Below are 21157 nucleotides of genomic sequence, written 5' to 3'. Positions count from 1 at the left end.
GGCGGGGGGGGAGGTGGGAGGGCTCGACCCAGACTTAGCTATCTTCGAGAACGGCCGGCGGCCGGTCGAATAAGCGAAATGGCACTTTGGAAATTTCGAGCAGCCTCGCTTGCTCGCCTTCGACGAGCGGACATCTGCATAAATTTGACTTGCTAAGGCCGAAAACTCGACCACCACCGACTACGAAGCTGACCGTTCGAGAGTGGCACGGTAAGGTACCTGTCGTTAATACCGGAAGCGATGTACGTAACCTATGACCACCCGACGTTGCTTCTACCAGGTCATGCCAGGATCGTGCGGCGAAAATGTACGAGGTAATCGAAGTCCTACTTCCCTCTTCCTTCGTCCCTCTATTAGTCATCTTGCTTGCTTACTAACCCGATACCCGTGCTACACTCATGACCTTAATGGAGAAACTGCTTCTTCGCTGTACTTTGTCCATTCGTTGTTATCAGTTGAAGACTTCATCATCGTCGATATCTTCTAATTCGTTACGCAACTCTCTTGAGTATTTTCTGAGCAGCTAGTTTTTGTTTACACAACCTTTTAACTGAGTATATGACGCACTTTGTACAATCACGCGGAAAAAAAGATATAGACAAATATTTATATCTTTCACTTTCATACATAAACAAATTTCGTTTTGTTTACAAAAATATCTTCCAGATAAATGTTGCAGTGTAATAAAGAAACAAAATATATAAAGAGTAAAATAATTTATAGTTACAGTTTGATGGATACAAAATCGTGAGTTTTTACAAACAGAAAGATAAAAGGAAAGTAGTTTCTTTATACATTAATCAAACATGCGGCGCGATTATAACTTCAAGAAATTTGTTACGTTGTTTGTATAGTCTCTTCCCTTGGGTTTTCATCACGGTTGAATTTTCAATGAGTTATAAAATCGTGTGGAAATGCTTCTTTCCAATTCTGTTCGCGGAACCTTGTATGAATTTTTCATGCGCGATTTAATCGTCGAATCGTCGATCTGCTTTTGCTAGTGCTATGTTTGCACGTTACTGCGAAAAGCATCGTATCCGGCGTCGGCGTCGTCGTCGTCGTCGTCGTCGTTGACCCAGAATGTCGATTACTCCTTTGCATCTTCAGGAAGAGCTTTTTCCGACCCCTAACCAACAACCGTTCCACCAAGGCCAAGCTCGTTAAATCACGTTCATGTTGCGCGTGTAGCAACCATAATTTTCGTTCTCTCAATGAGCCCCTCGGGTCTTCAAAATCTTCATCTTGTCTTCTGTAGGTCGTTTGCAAGCGCAAAATATTTCTCACACAAAAAACACGGATAATTTATAACACAATTCACAACAATATTGTAATTGCAATATTCTCTGCACCAAAAATATTACATTTAAAATTATAACAATTATAATGGATAATTTGGGGCCTATTATTAATATAAAAGTGTGTATATTTTTATATGTATTTAAACTAAAATCAAAATCTATATAAAATAAAATTATTCTTTTCAGTAGAGTAATTAAACAATTTTCAAAAGCAAATTTACAATTAAATTAAATTTACAGAAATATTTAAATATCATTTCGTTAACAAATTACGTTAAATTTTATTAAGCTATGCTATTGAAATATACAAATATAAAAATGCAAATATATGTATATATGATATGTCACCGTTATGTTAAATAATATAACAAAAACATATACACATTTACATAGAAAATAGATTATTATAAAATATATTACGTTATTGTAATTTTTTGTCTAATATAAAAAAATTTCGCACAATTAAAAGTATACATTAATTTTTGTAAAAATGCACAATTTTTTGTATATATTCACTATACATTTTTTTACATAATATTTATACAACTTTACATATTTTTTCCAGTGTGTGTAAGTGAACGGTGGTCTATTTATTTTCCCCGGTTATGTAAATTGTAGCGCATACGTAATGTATACGTTAAAGCATCATATTCGATGGCTATATCAGAATAATATTCCTTCTTCATTTCACTATTTATATATTCAAATTTATTTCACTTCTTTAGATACGCGCGGAAATCGTTCTGAAATTCCTTGCGTGTTTATACATCACGAAGCTAGTGGTACGTTTGTTTATTCGTCCTCTGCTCGCAGTACTTTTTATACCTCTTCTGTCTATTTTAGATCGTCTTATGGTATTAGCATCGTCATTATCCCCTACGTGGCTTCGACTCGGAATGCCAGCTTCGTGCGCTAAAAGCAGAAGAGCTTTTCTTTCGGTGATACTTCTTGTCGCTTTTTCTCTTAGCAGTTCTTGCTCGTTAATCTGCATTCTTCGCCTACCTAGTGGGTCGACGTAATTTCAGGCTTCCGCAGCCTCTGTGTCATTTGTCATGGCGCGCAATAAATCGCGCTGGATTATATATTCGAGGCTGTTTCTTAGCTGAACTGCCATAAGCACTTATCACCCGCTCGATCGACTCAAATGTTCTGTGTGGATTTTCCGCTACACGCGACGTTTTTTGCTCCATCGACGAATCTACTCCAGTTTTTATGACAGACAAATGTTTGGGTAATATCTTGACAGACAGGAGAACGTCAGAGACATTATAATCTCAACCTGCTATTCATTAATTTAATATATGCAAAAGATTGAAGATACATGAGAATACTGTTTCTTCGTACACTCAACCGTGATAAAATAAAAAATTTACAGTGGTACATAGAGAGAGAGCGAAAATTTCACGTTTAATCGAGGAATATCCTGCCTATACGTGCTCGGTTTCTCAAACACTTCAATTTCAACGCGATTATGAAAGATCCAAAGTTATTGTAAGATACTTGAAATATAACTCAATCTTGTGAAAAATCTCAACTTGCTCGTGAAGGAGCTTCTATCCGGAAATTGAAAGACGTACAAAAAGAAAGTAAAAGAAAGTCAGTGTAAGAACGAAGGCAGTCAAGCCTTCAAAGACATAACGAGTCGACGTGCGGAACAATACGGAGCGACGATTACAAAGGGCGTTCATTAAGATAATGAGCCATTGAATGTGATATCTGCTGGTTGCTGCGAACACCTTGTCTCTTGTTATAAAAGCGTTACGACGAAACTTTATACTGATCTTCAAACAGCGTCGATTTCTGCGACTATCTTCTTGTCCGATATTCTTTGATTATTAATGAAAATATGTCTTTTGCTGTGCACATTTTTGTCCGGAATTCACGTTTTCTCTTGTTACAAGCAGAAGAGGCAAGGAATGAAGATTAACGAACGAGAGAAATAAAAAAAGGCCGCGGAGTGGATAGATGAACTCAGTGCGGCGCAAAACTCGTGTCCAACGACAAGAGGTTTCGTCGCAAGTTAGAAATTAATAACGAGCAAAAATCCGCTTCGCTCGGGGAAACAATTCCCTCTTTATTCTGTAATCTGTAATACCCGACGACTGCAACAAGCCGCGCGTACTTCCGCGTATCTTCCCATATGAATTATGCTTCCGGCGAATTTGTGCTTCGGAGCTACGCCCGGAAAGTTTATGGACGCGAAGCAAAACATTAGCATTTGCTTTAATATTTATTATCATTATCGTAGACGCTTGGTAGACGTGGACATGTACCAATAACAATGTTCCAATAAACTTCTCCCGTTCGGAAACTTCTGTGGGATAAATCTCTTCCGAACGATTTGATTCTTCTTACATTTCTCCATCTTAATTTTTCCATTGATTTCCTTGATTCCGGATGCATCAATGACGAATAAATACATCGCGATCGATTTTACGCCAAATTTTACGAACGGGTTGGTCTCCTGTCCGCTGAAGGGTGCAGACCGTGCGTTAAATTGCGCGTGAAACGTGAATATGCGAAGCGCAGTCGCTTGCTGATCCGTGAAAAAGCAACCTTCGACCGAATCATGCTGTCGTTATCTCGAAGAAAGAGATCGCGAAAAATCGTATATCTGATCAATACAATCAACGGTCGGTTTCAGAATTTCCATCTTACTCGAGAATCTAGTTTCCAAAGTCACTGAATCGACTTACAACGTCTGAAATTATTTAAAGCTTGAAGGTGATTCGGACATTAAAAAGTTGTGCTGGCAATTAAAGTCTCTCAAGGGAGATTAACTAAGCGTTTTTCTCCCTCAGATGCGGCGAGAGATTTACAAAAGGTTAATTGTGTGTCCCTTTAAATCTTCCCCCTGCCCCTATTAGTAAGTGCTTCAATAAATACATCGGTCCTCATGAATTTCGAAAGATTTCAGCCAGACATTGCGAATTTTTATTTCGCGTCTCTTTGGAATTCTGCTGGCTGAAAATTTACGCGGAAAACCGGGGGAAAAAAGGCGCGGTCTCTAATTTAAGATCGCTCCCTAATCTCTTCCGCAATTAAAGTGCTACGCCACGTTCGTGAGAAAATTACGCGTAAAAGAATTCTCGTTAGAGCTCGTTCTTTTTGCTATACCCCGCCATCTCGTTATTCTCGGCTGGAGTTTCAGCGTCCACGCCTCTTTTTTAACCTCTTGCTCTACGACGGCTCTTAGAAAATTCAACAAAGGGCCTGGGTGCTTAGCGCTCGAGTGAAACGGGTCAAACGTCGCCATACAAGAGTGATGACGTACGAGATATAATCGTTTTAGAACCACTCTCGCGTTTTAATTGGCAGCCGTGCAAAGATCTTTCGTATCCGCATACGCGGGTTTTCTGTTGCAAAAAAAAAAAAACTCGATCGCAAGGTACAAATAAAATGCAAATTGCTCGTGGAAGAAACGTCATTATTGCGTCATTATCACGTATAATTAACGCGGTGTTTTTTTTCGATTGTCTCGATTGCCACTTGCGAAAGTACTTGAGCTTGTTTTTGTAAGTTTTATCTTCTTATACATCTACATAGTTTTACTAGTATTATGCATTTCAAGGTATCGCATATATTTTATATTAGTTAAATCACAAATATCGCAAGTAGAATTTCATTTTAGGAGAAAGTAAGAGTGCTACGCGCGCGTGTGCCGGTCGAAAAAGAGAAAAAAAAAAGAGTAAGGGACTAAAAAAAAAAAAATTAACAATCAAAAGTTAAATAAAAGAATAAATTCGGATGACGAAGTATTTGCAACAATTTTGTCCTGTGCTTCGTCCGCAACTTTAAAGTATCTCTTTGTGCTGCAGGAGATGCATTTTTTTTTAAATAAAATTTGTAACACTTATTAAAACAATTTCTCTATTTTCTTTTCTGAATATTTCGTCACCCGCGTATAGGAATATGCTTCAATGAAAAGATAGTCTGACAAAAAAGCTGTTAAAAATTTCATTCGCTTATGCCAAAAATGCGAAACGAGCGTGGAAAAGTAATCGAGAAAGGGAGAAATAAAAAAAAATAAAACAAAAAAAATATTATCTACCAGTGAAAATCGACCATGGCACGGTTCTCGTGTATCGCGTGAGAGAGCGGGCAGTGCGAGTTGTATTTTTTTCATTATACACATATGAGTCCGGTCTTTGCTTTGCCGGTAAACGATTCCCGCTGCGGTGATTTCCTTACCTTTTCGGACACTTCGTGAGGTCCTTTTCAAGTGGCCCTCTCAGTGTCCCATTTGATCAGCATTTGCCCGTTAATCTCTCTCGCTTTTTCTCCCGACCGATATCGATCGATCTTATCGAATCGACCATCTGTTCTCTCTCTCTCTCTCTCTCTCTCTCTCTTTCTTATTGTCTCTTTCGCTCGCTCTCTCAAGATTTTTCAATCGACTATTCAGTACGGGTCTTTCACTCGCTCTCTTTTCTACCTTTTTACCCGCTCTTTCTTTCGCGCAGAAGCTCTCTATGGAACAACAGGAGATCTGCGTGAGACACGATCGTATTTTGCAATTGTCTTTCTTTTGTTCTGCTTTTGTGCTTTTGGTTACTTTCTTTCCCATGGTAACCGAACCCAACACAACGGCCGGATCGTCCAATCAGCGGATTTTCCAGCTCCTTTGTATGCGGTTCGTTTACTCGTCGTTCGACGACTATCGCGTTGTTTCGAGCGCGTCCACCCCTTCAACTTCGCTCACTTTGCATTCGGGGTGCCACCAGCGCGGATCTTCCCTTTTCTTGTCTAACAAGACTGATCTTAGGGATGACAGTACTAACAGCGTGGATTTGCAGCAAGCACTTAAAACACGACAGCTCGACATGACAGTCCTGAATCCGCGTTGGCAAGCAACCCTGATGCGTTCCTTTTTATTCGCTTTGAGTATTACGAAGATCCCCGAGGCAACGAAAAATCGGCAACAATTTTGTCATGCGGTTTCCAAAGTTCACGACATGTTAGATTTAAAGATTTGAGAAAAGTGTCTTGGAATTGCGAAAATCCTGCTTGAAAATTTACGTAATTTCACGAAACTGTCGCGAATAGAATTCCATTGGTGCAGTAAATCGACGAGTCGCAAAAAGGTCAGGCTTTCAAGCTTTAATTGAGCCATTAAAGTCGCAATAAGAAGGCCTGCCTGATCAAACGGACGCTATTATCGAACCGGAAAAAATCCGAAGGAGTAATCACTGGCCGTGATTCAAGAATATAATCCTATTACGTTCGAAAAGCAATAATGACGACAGAGGAAGACGTGCTGCTATCTTCTCGAAAGCGATTACTTTTGCGTCGTCCTTTTGACAGTAGCCTCAAACGTAAAAAAAATCGCAAACGAAGTCTTCCCGTATCAAGCTGTATCAAGTTTTATAGAATAAATTATCGATGCAGTGAAGTAAATATAGACTTTCGTAGAAAAGGTTTTTCTCGATTTAACTTTGTTCTCGATTTTTATAAATAAAATTCTTTCATTCGCGCGCATTGGCATAACACTAAACGATGTATTTCAAAGACGCGGTTGCCAGCTAAATGAAGCTAAAGCGATGGTTTACGCGACGCGTACGAGATTGCCGCAACCCGACAAGCTGCTTCAGCCACTATGAGAAGATAATTAATCGAGTTGTTCAATTAGGTTGAACTGTTGTTGTTTGATATCGACGCAGCAGATGCTACGGTCGTCACGTGGTTGACTGGAAGCTACAAAAATTGCACGCGGTAATCAAAACCGAGAGCTGATTGTATTATAAATGAAAATGTCTGAAGATTTATAATGAGAACGAAATTATTTAGCTGTATTTATATGCGTCTATAAGACCACTTTTAATCGTTAACTATTGGTATACATATATACGTATACTATTAGCGTGTAAAGAAAAACCGAAACAAAAAACAAATGAATATAATCACCAATTCAAATTAATTGTTTAACCAATTAAAATTTACAAAATTATTAATTTATGAAATTGTTTATACTACGATAAATTTCTATTTATATGACAAAATTTAAAGTACCATTTTGACCAAACCGTTGCCATATTCCATTGCCTCGTTTTTATCTTCGGTCGATCCGACAGAGCTTATCAAATCAACTGCTGTATATGATAATCGAACGACGAAGCAAAGATAATTTCTGAGCTCGAGACACATCGATAGAAGGTGCAGTTACGATTATACTTATTCGCATGATTGAACGCATTGAATACGTTGAATAAAAGCAAAATCCGTCTCGCGAACGAATCGTCGCGCATCGATCGCGACGAGGACTTTCTCCCGCGCGTACTGATTTTCACCGGCGAAGTGACCGGCCAATCGGGAACGAGAATTTGTGGATCACTCGAGGCCCTCGAGCGGAGATCAAGCCTCGCCAATCGGCAGCTCGCGCGCCACTCGTGCGATCCACGAGTGGCCATCAGTCAGATTGATCCAGGCCACGAGAGAAATCTCTTTCTCTCGAGCCCCTGCGACCCGACAGATCCTTCCCTTCCCGTGCTTCCTCCTCTATCTCTCTACCTCTATCCGGTTTTCGAGCCCGTGAAATTGACTCGCGTTTCGTTAATTATTGCGATATTGAATACTTCTAGCTTTCTTTTTTGAATAGAAGGCTCCGTCGAATCGCGATGTAGACTGTAAGACAGCGCGAATCGTAAGCCGTTTCAAAACGACCGCGTCTACGATGGCGTCGTCAGTCTGGCATCTCGTGCCTTCGATCGCATAGCAATTTATTCTAGTCTCTTATAGATTAATGACCTTTGGCGTCCCGGGTATCCATCTGATTTCAACACCGATGCTATTATATTCCAAAACGTAAATAACACTCGCAACAGATTTTTTTTTTTTATCGGGATTAACAATGATACTTCACTTATTGTTAAACGACCAATTCATTCACCCGGGAAATTTATAACCTCAGTGGACACTCGGGACACAAAATGCCGGACTTAAAACTATAAGGCGACCACTGTTACTCGACAAAATTTGAAAACGTACATTTAATAGACAGATTATGAAGCCGTCATATAATCAAATGAATCGAGCTTTAGATCGTGGTCGCCATTTCACATCGAGAGTGCGCGCATTCCGTTGAGGAATGCACCCACTCGACTTTACACCTCAATCTTTCTGCCCTCAACCACGGTGCCGTGTAGCCTCTCACGTGCCCGGTCCGCGTCAGCACTATTTGCGAATGTTACAAAACCGAATCCCTGCATGCAAGGACAGACAAAACAACATGCATTAAACTCAACTTACAGACTGCCAGCGCTCCGCAAAAAGCCGACTGTGGGGGGGCGGAGGGTGGGGAGGGATGTACATACATGGAAGATACTCCGAAAAGGATCGTCGGGGCGCAGCGAGGGTGACTCTGATGAAAAAAAAAAAAAAGCAACCCTCGTCTCGCGCTACGACGATGTCATTTCATTTAACGCGGTAAAAAGTTTAAAGACACGCGCGCGCGTTTCCGTCGATTTTTAATTGTTTTTTTTTTTACTACAGTATTACAAAAAATCGAGAAATTTTGAAGTGCAAGAAAATGTTAAAATTTATTTACGTCATAAATTCGTCGCGTTTAACTGCGAATTACGTGCGAGATACGCTTTTCGATTTAGTTTCTTTTCCCGATCTTTGAACGGATTTTCGTATCAAATAGAGGATCGATCCCATTCTCATCGAAGATTGGACGGAAGACGCAGGAAGCTCGATTCTTCCGTTTCGCCGCGAGCAACACCGGCCAGCTCCTTTGTGCTTCCTCTCTTTCTCTTTGAACCCTTCCATCACCCTCGGCCCTGCCGGCGTTTCCTTCTCCAAGCCGGCTCTATTTATTTCTTTGACGCACAATGGCCGTCTCCCTCTCTGGACCGTTATGTATCGCGCGAGACACGCTAATTAATTCCCGAGGCTCCCTCGAGACGCGACGAAGCGACAGAAGCCTCCGTGGATACCTCGTTTTTGTTATTTCCCGTCAATCTCGCGCTCCTCTTATTCCACCGCTATCGCAAAAGCTGAAAGGAATGGCTATCTATCCATTTATTCGTATCCTGTCATCCGCGCTTTATCATTTCAGAGTTTCAAGACAAAACTCTGTATAAGAACTCGCGCACTTTTAATTCCCAAAAAACAAAAACCGGAATTCTTTTCATAAAACCGAAAAGAAAACGATTTTAAACAATTAATCAGTGCCATGATTATTAAAGTCGCGAGTATCATAGAAATATTTCAAATGTTAAAGTTTAATCATGTAATAGCATATATATAGCTGCTTGGATCTTGCCATATTAAAATTATAATATATACAAGAAAAAATGAATTAAGAAGTTAATCTAATTAATAATAAAATTAATATCTTTATCTTCACACAAAAATGAAAATATTACGATTGACGGCGATTCTTACTTTTGTGGGCCAAGGGTTTGAAAGGGTTGAGAGTCGCTTTGAAAATGTCGGAGGACTCACGGGGACATTCGCTTAAATTCATCGTTACATTCAAGGGATGGGGGGGCACTGTTTCGAAATGTCGACGACCAGGAGGTCTGCGAGCGCCTCATACTGCTTACGGAGACGCACCAAACAACGTGCAACAAATAAGTAAATATAAAAATCATGGTAAGAAATCATGGTCATGGTCACATTAATCATCTCATTATCATATCATATCATATCATATCACGGTCATCGTCATATCATATTAAAGACTCTTATATCGAGAGGTGCGTGTACGAGAAAAAAAAAATAACAAAAATTAAAAAAGAACGACTGAAGGGGTTACAGTTAGTCATGTGAGAGTAAACGTAAAGGACAGGGAGGGCGTAGAGCGTATATCGTGTGCACGTGTGCGTGTGTGTCGCTGTCCACGTGTGGATTTTCTGTCGACGCTGAGGGGTAACGGGAAATTGAGCAGACGTCGTAAAAGATTAGAATCGTGTCGAGGAGGGGCGAGCTCCTTTCTCACTCTTTCTTTCTTTGTATTTAAAATATACGTTGCTGTATCGCGCGGCGTATGCGCCCTAAATTTCTTGGAATAAAATCTCACTTCAAGAGAGTGAAAATACAACCACTTTTGAAAAAGACTGGAAATATTTCACGTCTTATAAAAATTGTCTTTTTCACGAAGTGAAATATTTTCGCTTTTTTTTTTTTTTCTTCAAAAGTGGCTGTATTTCCACTCTCTTGTGTAGTGAGATTACAATTAATTTTCACTCCAAGAAACGTAGAGTGTATATGAATGGAAGAACTTGGTAGAGAAAGATCGATATACATGGCACGCTCCCACGCATCACGATTGCACGTTATCTCATGTCGCGAGTTCCGCACGAAGGAAGAGCACGATCGATTGCACTGCCACCAGAGTGTCCGTTTGCTTCGAGAACAGTCAAGTTTTCCCCCTAGCTACCGTAGATATTGTTCCACGATAACCTGCTGTCGACTCAGTTGAACATTATCATGGCGTAAGTTCTCTCTCCCCTTCGCATTCATGAAGTCACCGGAACAATATCGAAGACGCGAGTGCACGTCGACCGTTATCATCGCTGTGACCTGGTTATTAAAACTTTTGCAATACTTGAAGATCGCTGTATTTATGCGCAAAATCAAATAAAATAAAGTACTAACCGAATCGCCATGGAATCTCATTAAAAAAACTAATAATACATTAATTGAGCATATATTTGAAAAAATGTATATCGGGGGTTATAATTTCTAAAAATAAATAAATAAATAGTAACGCGCTTGAAAACATATAAATGACTTTACAGCTTTTTAGAAACCCGAATGCGTATAAATACGTGAGCAATCATGATAGTGTCGAAGAAAAACGATCGTGATTGATTGCGCTGTCATGATACGTCAATTTTTAACAGCGTTTTCTCCGGATAACGTCACATCGATCTTATAACTTATATCATTCCCATTAAATGTAACTCCACTAAATCTGTGCTATCGAATGGAGATAAACTAAAGTTTAATTTCTCCTATAATAGATTGAAATATGTAGTTACGTAAATTTCACAAAGCGCATCGCTATTAAGTCAGAAAATTCGCGTGGTGAATTCCGCGATATTTTACTGCATGGTTCTGCCTGATGCGGTACTGGAATCGGAGATGCTTTTATCGTTAAATGGATTAATTGAAGTTTAGACCGGAGAAAGCTAACAGAATAGCGGCTTCTTCGTCAGGGTGAAAAAGGACAGCAAAGTAATCGAGTTCGCCACTCCGCGCGCCATCCGTTTCGCTCACCTCGGATCACGGAGCTGTTGCCGGGAGTGGTTACGAGCCGCGGCTGTTACCGCGAAAAATCGCATTAAAGCCAAATCAAATACGGCCTCGGGGTAGAGCGAAAACGGCGAAGCGCGAAGTTTTCTAATCAGTGATGAAGGATACAGTTCGTTCCTCGAAATACCGCGGGAAATGCGATTTATGGGTCGGACGTGGCAAAACTGGAGTAAGTGCGCACGAAGGTCAGACCCACGATATTTCAAAGTCCTCGGTTTAATCCGGCGTCTCTCTCCTTAATATCCGCGTCACTGAGCACTTAGCAATATCTCCCTGTCTTCGTAATCGATATTTGTCACTTATCGAATATAATGGACACGGAATATAGAAAAGTAAAGAAACGATGAAAACGATTTTATTTAAGTTATACATAATGAATGTACTCTTCAACAGTTTCGAATGTCTGTGTCACTTTATTTAACAATTATCGCAAACGCGTAATTAAATTACAGTTGAAGTCTCGTTAGGCTAATGCAGGACTATATAACAATTATATGTCGATTATTGTCCAACGAAAAAGATTGCAAACTCAAAAGTTAACTGGATCCAAACAGACAAGATATACACGAGGGATTCCTATTCCTTTGTGACCGGAAATGGATGTCGCAGGACAATGGACTGGCGCGAATAATTAATGATACGGCTGAGCCCTCTTTGCGTAGGTAGCGCGGCAAGTTGACACAAGCCTATAGGTTTTTTCAGCGAATATCACTTTAACTAAAGTGTACCTGATGGTTGCCCGTAATTACGGCAAACCTACATTTTTGTCAAGAATTATTAAGTGCCTGTAGAAAAAAAAATATAAGGATAGAAAATGTGCGTTACATTCTTTGTTCATTGTACCGTAGAACAGTTGTATTATCAAGTTTATTGTCATAATTTCTCATTCAAAACTTTTCCATAATTTTTCCTTGATTACTAAACAAAAATTCTCTTACTTCTAATAATATTTCGAAATTTTTGTATTTTCGTCCTCTGACTTGAAAACCGTTAAATATTATTATCGTTAAGAAATTAATTTAATATAGCAATGTAAATTACTATTAATGTTGCTTCCACTGCTTATATTTTTAATTGTTAGATTTATAGTATTCCAAAACTGCGTAGGTGTGATGTATATTAAATTTCTTTAAAATTAAGAATTTTAATTTTCCAAAAAATTTCCAAAATTCTCTGATCGTTTTCAATTTTCTTGACAATTCTCTGACTTTCCTGTGATTTTTAGTTTTGACAATCCTGTATAGTTATGTAAAATCAGAAGTTCATAGTAACAACAATAATAGTAAGATAAGTGCATTTTAATGATGTAATTAATTATACAAGCATCTTACAGATCTCTTTCTCAGTGAACAGTTCTTCTCTTAGATTAATTAACGAGTAAATAAGAAATACTCTGACAGCATTCTGTATAATCTATTAAACTTTAAAAATTTCAAAAGGTCGAAAATAATATCTCGATGTACACAAAAATTCTATTCTTCTATTTTTATCTTTTCCATTACGTATATAATTAAAAATGTCTGGCATTCTGCAAAATACTTTTCTCTCTCAGATATTTATTCAAATTGTGTCTATAAACCGGTCTAATCATGTTGTAAAATTAAGATATTCAATTCGCTGTTCTCGTAACGTTGGTTTCATATCGCGATGACTCGAATGAGATAACAATTCGCTTGGGAAATAACCGTAATGTCAATGATTGTGCCGCGTCGGACGTGTCGATATTTTTTAGGATTCGCGCGCAAAGATACAGCATGAATCGCAGCAGAATTTATTTGCATATTCAATGCATACGCAACGACTTTTTCATCGCGCAGCTATGAATTCATTTCAAACTGTTAACAGTTTAGAAGAGTGCGTTGCTATCGATCTCCCGTTTTGTCAGAAAATTGTGATGCGAAGAAAATGTAATATTTAAATTACTGAATCCCACTGCGAATATTGCGCGGCATAACATTATAATATTCACTTGATTCGAGGAAATGTGTTAAAATCCATAATCCACAAATTTTATAATGCATTATACGACGTTCTTGTCCAATATTAAAATTATAATAACTTTTTTTACCGAATCTGAATGCAAAGACAAAGTTTAAACTTGGAAAAGTATGATAAATGTTCGATTAAAGTCTAATTTATTATTAAAGTCGATATCATGATGTATATCAAAAATTCATTATCGGAAAATTCAAATTTCTATGCGGATTGGATATTTTCTTTATAAAATTTTATTTTTTTAATTTTCTTTAATTCTCGGAATGCGATTTTTAATTTTACGAAAAACAAGTTCTCGCGTACACATTTGATAGTTTATAAACATGACTTCCTCTGATTAGAATTAATGCAAATTATTCTGCATCGCAACAGGATACGAAACGAAAATTTATTTTCGCAATCGGTGATATTATCTGCGGAGCAGTCGATGCAAAACGCGTGTCATAGAACGTAACTTCGTATTCGCTTGCAATTCGGAATCGGAAAAGATAGCGCATGCGGGCGTATCGTGAAGGGAATCTCTCGTCGAAGCTTTTTTTTCACGATAATTTTCAGGAACATCGCGAGTTAAAACCTGCAGGGCCGTATTTCCTATGTATTTCAAGCACCGCAGCGTTCTCGTGACGAGGAGATCGCGATGCCAAGCGAAAACTTCCTCAGGCTCTTATCGGGCTACGGAAAATTGTAGCTGGCGTGCAAGCCGCGGATACTCGAGAGTAAGCATCAGGCAATTAATCCACCACGAATTCTACCGGGGTATCTTTAAGTGGGCGATACAAAACGTATATGTTCTACTTCCGCTGACGTAACGCGCGCGTTTTGCCAACACTATAAGAAATTGCTTCCTCTATGATATTAATGTACTTAACGTTGAAACCTTCGACGATTTTAATATATATAGAATGCGCACTTAGTTTTCATCCAACGCGGCAAGAAGATATAATTATGATATAATTACGACGACGTTATAATTATAAGTTCTAGCATCAGTTCTCTTAATAGTACTCTTGTTACGATGAGAAATAATTTATCAAATAAAGTGACAAGCACTGTGTAAAGTGCATATGATGAATATTGTAATAATATAGCCAAAGTTGTGAAACGTACGCAATTATAACAAATGAAATTAAAAATAATAACTACACGAATTTAGAGAAAATCGAATCGAATGTGCTCTCTCCGAGAAATTAATTTTCACGTCGAAACATTGTTGCCGAATTCGTGTAACTGCAGATAATTTGAATTTCGTTTCAATGTCGCTGCGACTCTGACGAGTAACTCGAGGTACTCAAAGTCCTTTGTTTCAGGATGGCCTGGTCAGCGAAGCCGCACGTTTGCTATTAATCAGGGCCTCTATCAACAAAGCCATGACTTTCTTACACGGCTATTTAGAGCCGACGACTAACCGTGTTCACTCGCGACCGCGGAAACGACCGATACGCTCAGCTATAATTATTATGCCTCGCAGATCGTCATCTTACACGCCACGTTGCGGTGTGCAATTCGAAATAATGCAGCCGCAAACTCTGCGGTGAACTTTTATCTCGCGCGCGCGCGACTCGCGACTTAATTTTAAGACCTGTCATTCCCTGTCCGCTTCAGAAAATGTAGAATAAGAGTCCTGTACGACAAAAATAAAAAACAGAAATACAGAGAACATTGTGTAACCCAATTAATTACATTTCATCATTAAATTTCCGTTCATCTGCCATTTGTGTGTCTATACATCATGTCTTTGATGTGATTTGATGTGAATTTGCAACTTACAATTAATCAAATAAATCAATGATCCACGAAAATGATATACATTCAGCCATCAAATACGTGATATAAATGGATATTCGCTGTCTTGAAAACAGGAAGCGATATATTAATTAAGCACAGAGAAAATGCTCGTTAATCAGCCGATAACAATGAAGTTTCCCCATTTTGGTACGACAAAATATGTTGCAGCTGGAAATGCGACGAGGACGACAACGCGAGACAAAAGGTGCAACACGGTCGATTGATTACGCAAACGTCACGCCGTTGAAACCAGATGCAGAGCCAAGCACCGAAATTCCGTGCGGCGGAAAGTACTTGCGGAAAGCAATTGCGGACGCGATGTCAAAAGACACATTCGGTCTTTGCGGTCACACGTGTTTAACGACTTGTGTCGTGCTCGAGAATATGCAACGCGTTGCAATGCGCTTAATGGCGTCGATGCACTCAGCATCCCACCTCCATAATTCGCGGTCGTCGGCCGTCCTATTCAGTCTATTCTTGGCTTGCTATATCTCTGCTCGTATAGCTTCATGTATAAGGGTAAGGTGATACAATTTCGAACACAGTAGAATTCTAAATGGAATAAAATTTGAATCCTCTATTTTCGAAGTTTAAGTTTGATTTTTTTTTATTTGGTGCATGGAGAAAAATGTAAAATAATACGCGCGTTATGACTTTAAATTTATCAACTAAATTTATCAAAGTAAATTTTATCAACTAGCAGGTTCATATATAAAAACAGACATCCACTTATATTAAATTTTAAAACTTTATTTTTCTTATAAATACACTGTAAAAAATAAAATGTTAATTTTAATATTTTTGCATGTCTCAGAAAGTCCACCATACGGCTCTAAGTTAAAATTAACATTTTATTTTTTACAGTGTAAGCGTCGTATAAGTCATAGTGTAAGGTATTTTTTTACGTTTCGTGGAACAATCTATAAATTACCATACATTTCAATAAAATTTGCTTTATCGATGAATATTTTTTACCTTAGTACTGACAAAATGTACTTCAATGCGCGGTAAAAAAAAACACACAAGTATATAAAGTTTTGAGGATAGTTACGGTACGATTTACTTTACTATAAAAGTAATAATCAATTGAATAAATTTATCATCATATAATAATATACTTTTTACCTTGCATCTTCGGTATTTTTACTTTCAGGCAAGTAAAATTCGTCAAAAGTTTAGCAAAAATAGCTAGAATATTTTTACTAGTCCTGAAAAGTAAAAATTATTCAACCATTTTTGTCCTTCAATACTTTCCATACAATGAGATCAAGGTTACCGAAGTTGAACCTCGGAATTTTTTTATTCTAAATTTTATTTCGTTTAAAATTGTACCATCTTATCCTGTATTTGCATGGCGGTAGAAAAATTGAAAAATCGAGAAAATTTTTATCGATTACCTATAACGACATTTTAATGCCCAATGTAAACATAAAATAAAAATACATTTCAAAAATTCATATAAAGTTACTCTTTTTTAATAGAATTAACTCTCCATTGAAAATGTTTATATAGTAAAATAAAACAGGCATAGTTTGATTTTACATCGAACATCAAACGTTACGTTCACGATATATAGAACAATATCGTTACAATATTTTATCTATTTTATCAACGTCAAAAAGGTTGAGAATAAAAGAGGAGAATAAAATAATAAAATTCTATTAAACAAAACATGCTGCTAAATAAAAGACAATGTTTCAGGGTAGATATGATTTAAATACAACCGATATAAAATAATTTAGGACATAATTCATTTTGTCTTAAAGAATGAAAGGACTAGCTTCTTAACCACAACAAGCTGTATACGAACATTCACGATGATTTAGCAGTTATACGACAGAGGAAACACGATGATCAAACAGACAGGCAATATAAACGATAGTCTCGCGAATCCGTAAGCAAGAAACTTTACGACCTCGATGTCATTAATCCTTAGTACACACGATAATTTTCTGTTTTTTTATTACACCGCATACAATGAATTGCGCTGAACTAATTTTCATCATTTTTACAATTATAATATATAATTATCATGTAATGATAAGAAAGATTTAAACGTACCATACCTATTCTCTTTGACATCTTTAAAAATACAGCAAAAGTGTAAAAAGAACGATTTTGTAGAAGTATCTAAAAATTTGGATAGATATAGATCTAAAAATAATTATGTTGTCGACAATCAAAGTAATTACGTAGGATTTAAATTGGTTGCTAATTGCACGTTAAAACTTTTCGCAACTCGCAATACTCGTCATGCTTACAATTCCTGCGTAATTATTTTAATGATGCAATAAAATTATTTTCAGATTTGTATATAGTTTTTCTATAATAAAAAAAATTGAAATTCTGGTTGAAAAATGTATAAAAAATACAGAATTTTCTAATTGAATCTATTATAATTCTAGATAATATTCAGAAAAATTTCTGAAGATTAACGAACCAGAAGATTCTGATGATATCAATCATCCAATTGAGATAATCAATTTATTAATTCCGACTGATATGATAGAATCTTCTGGTTCGTTCATTTTCAACCGGAAAATTTTCTCAGTCTAGATATTTCAGCAAAACAGTTCTTTCTGTAATTTATAAAATTGTGTATTGAAAAAAAGTTATCCTATGTATATGCTATAACTTAATATTTTCCAGTATTTAAAGAAAAATACGCTAAACACGAATGATCCAATCATGTGTACTAAAGGTTAATACGGTCCATTGTACGGTTGATCGAGCGAGAGTATAGTGCCTAGTCATGAGTGAACGTTTGTCAAAGAACGAAGGACAAATGTCATTAATGGAAGTCGTCGGATGTCGTGGCTGGAAGTGCGAGTAAGAATAATTTCCTTCTTTTCGTGTCGGACCATTGTCCCGCGTGCGCCATGTACGTAACAGTAAAATTGGTTTCACCAAGCGGAGACAAATAGTGGAGTACTCGCGCGCAATTTGCACCCTTTTGATTAAGAAACGCTTCCTCTTTCTCCTCCCGCGCTCCGTCGCGAAAATTCTCTCGCGAGGACGAAAGATTGCACGCGTTTGTTTGCTTTTATCACCGGCGCTCGTGACAATAAGGTTGCTTTCAAGCTCTTATCAACTCTCGGTCTTAGCGACGTGTATTTCGTTACGTGAATATTTTATGGTCCATATTGCCAATTATAAGAATATACTTCTCGTAAAATACACAGGAAATCGAAAAAAACGCGCATTAAAAAATTTCTTCTCAAACCAATCCGCTTAAACGAAAAATAAACAAATAATTTGAGGTAATTCTTCAACTGTATGACAAAAATGTCAAAATTAACTGTACATTAACGGAAACAAAATAATTAAACGCTCTATAGAGAACAAGTTTTTAAACCAAATATTAATAAAAAAAAAAGAAATTACATTTTGGGTCAAATACATTCAAATATAATAAGCCAACAAGGTTAAGTAATTAAGCAGTTTCCAGATTGAATATTCTTATCTCCGTAATGCGTTATTCCCAGCAAATCCGATAACGTCTGATACAAATAGCAGTAAACCGAGAATTCCGATTGAAGTCGTCACGCTTGAGATTAAAATCGTAACAGGTACGCGCGGTAAATCGTGTTTTCCATATAGACTGGGGAAACGTGCGCTCGCTCAAGAATCGCGATATTTTAAGCGTTGCCACATTCGACGGGCTAATTACCGCTCTGGATACAATTTTCGCCCACGCACTTTGTACAGTGTACAAACGACTGCACGACTTCCCCTAATGACATAATCGACATTGATGGACACTGCGGGACTGATGCATTTGAAACGACGATATAACGTGCGCGCGAACGATCGTGACGTCAGAGAAAAAGGGGAACGTCGATAAGAAGGTTACGCATCTATCAGTATTAGCGGACTCACATCGGAATGTAATTGGCTCGAAATTGCACACTTCGAACTGCGCGAGCAACCAAGTTTTGCACCGGCAGACATATACTCTCCGCGTAGTAAAGAAGACGCCAGGCGAGGCGGATGCAATCCCCAGGATGACTAATTGCTTCTTCGCGGCTGTGATTAATTACCGCACCTGCCGTAATATAGCAGTGAGGTTTAATTGCGACGGACGTAAAGTAACCGTTCCCTTAGACAGTCCGCGAGCGCACGTCTCGTCACTCTTTCCTACGTCGTTTAGAAAAGTGCGATACCGACGTTCTAGCGGAGATTTATTTTTCCGGGAAATCGTTACGCTCGACTCGCAAACGGCGAACAAAAAAAAAAACGTGCGAAATACGCGGAAGAAAAAAAAACGCAGGAAGGAATTATCCGTTCAAGCACAAAGAATTTCATCCGAGGCGGAAAAGACGTACAGTCGACAATTCATATAACTCGTTATTAATTATTATTCGTAGAAATTATTATCGATTATTCTCAATCGTACAGGAGTATTACATCGACGTCTCGCAGTACGATATTGCGAGCTCTCGCGAAATATCGGCCAGACACACGTCTTAGTTTTTCAGCGCAGTGCTGCAATCTCGTCACGACTAAAGAAAAAAAAAAAAAAAACGTGCGTGCTGACTCACAGTAAATAAAAAGGCTCATGTTAAGCCGGTTCTCGTTACCACGGCGTTACGTTATTTCTACTTACAAGGTGATCATTCCGTTAAAGGTGGCGGTATTGTCATACGCCCCTGACAAATGTGACTCTGCCCATGCCAAGCTTGTATGTGAAATTAAAAAAAAAAAAAAAAAAACAAAGGAGAGAAAATAAAGGGTAGATAATAATAACATCCGACACGTGCACGAACTCCAGTTACTCGTGAAAAAGAAGCCTACTTATTAAGTAGTCCCGCATACACACTTGCAGCAGCGCTTTTGCGATCGTGCCCCGAAGAGAACAATATCCTCCGGCTCGCGTTAAGGTAGTCGTGTTAATAATCGCATTCCTTGCCCTCGAGATGAGGTTAGTACGCAAAACGGAGAGCTCAATTTGTCTACGTTGTAGCTACGGATCGTTAACTGCGAACGAAAGGATCTTTAGAAAAGGTGCCGTGAGTCGAGGATGTCGTTAATTAACGACGATTAACGGGAGTAAAAATAATCGACAACTGCCGACTTATTGACATTCATTATGCATTTAACGAATAACAAGCTATTAGTGTTAATTGCAATGCAAATAAAAAATTATACGATGGAACTGGAAACAAAAAAGTATTTCGCAAAAATCTTTGCTTTTATCACTGAAGGCAAAATCGTTTGAAGTTTACGCGAAAGATCATTTTCTTGAGTAAACGCAAAATCATCCACGAATTCTGTCACCTTTTCAAGACTCCTCTCTCAATGCGGAGACTCCACTGATCTACTGATGAAACTCGACCAACCCTGGTGCACACGTTGCACTATCAAATTGATAACCATCTACTGGTATTATGCAAAAACAAGAAGTGACGACTCCTAAACGACACACCGATATCATTCAGGATAAAACGTGTACGTGGTCTACGTGTGTATACTCGCGTGTGTATCTGTGTATGTATGTATATATATATATGTCAGTACAGACGTATACGAGCGAGTCAGTGACAGCATGGCGAGTAACAATAATAATTACCCAATTAATTAACAGTAAGGTGCGAAACATAGCAAGACAGAATAAAAAAGATATTAACACTACTTCGCGCGCCGACCGGGATGTGAGCGTGTGCGTGTGAGTGTTCCAGAAGACAGCTATATATTTCTCAATGAACAACCAAGTCAAAACAATTGATTAACCAATACATTAATGTCAATATAATGCGTGAATGTTAACGAGGTGTCGGGATCAAAGATACGGAGAGGCCTCTGTTTCACGTCCTGGCTCG

The 21157-nt window shown here is 38.1% G+C and overlaps 1 protein-coding gene across 1 annotated transcript in view; it reads right to left on the bottom strand.

The window, feature by feature from the left end:
• Positions 1 to 21157, bottom strand: part of LOC108773798 (RNA-binding Fox protein 1) — a 264406-nt gene that overhangs the window by 60195 nt on the left and 183054 nt on the right. Inside the window, exon 7 of the mRNA XM_018539732.1 lies at positions 8405 to 8497. Within this exon, the coding sequence (XP_018395234.1) occupies positions 8405 to 8497 (93 nt within the window). The remainder of the gene's footprint in view (positions 1 to 8404; positions 8498 to 21157) is intronic.

The sequence above is a fragment of the Cyphomyrmex costatus genome, unplaced genomic scaffold, assembly GCF_001594065.2.
Source record: "Cyphomyrmex costatus isolate MS0001 unplaced genomic scaffold, Ccosl1.0 scaffold222, whole genome shotgun sequence".
Classification (NCBI taxonomy): Eukaryota; Metazoa; Arthropoda; class Insecta; order Hymenoptera; family Formicidae; genus Cyphomyrmex; species Cyphomyrmex costatus.
This window is presented reverse-complemented; position numbering and strand designations above follow the sequence as displayed.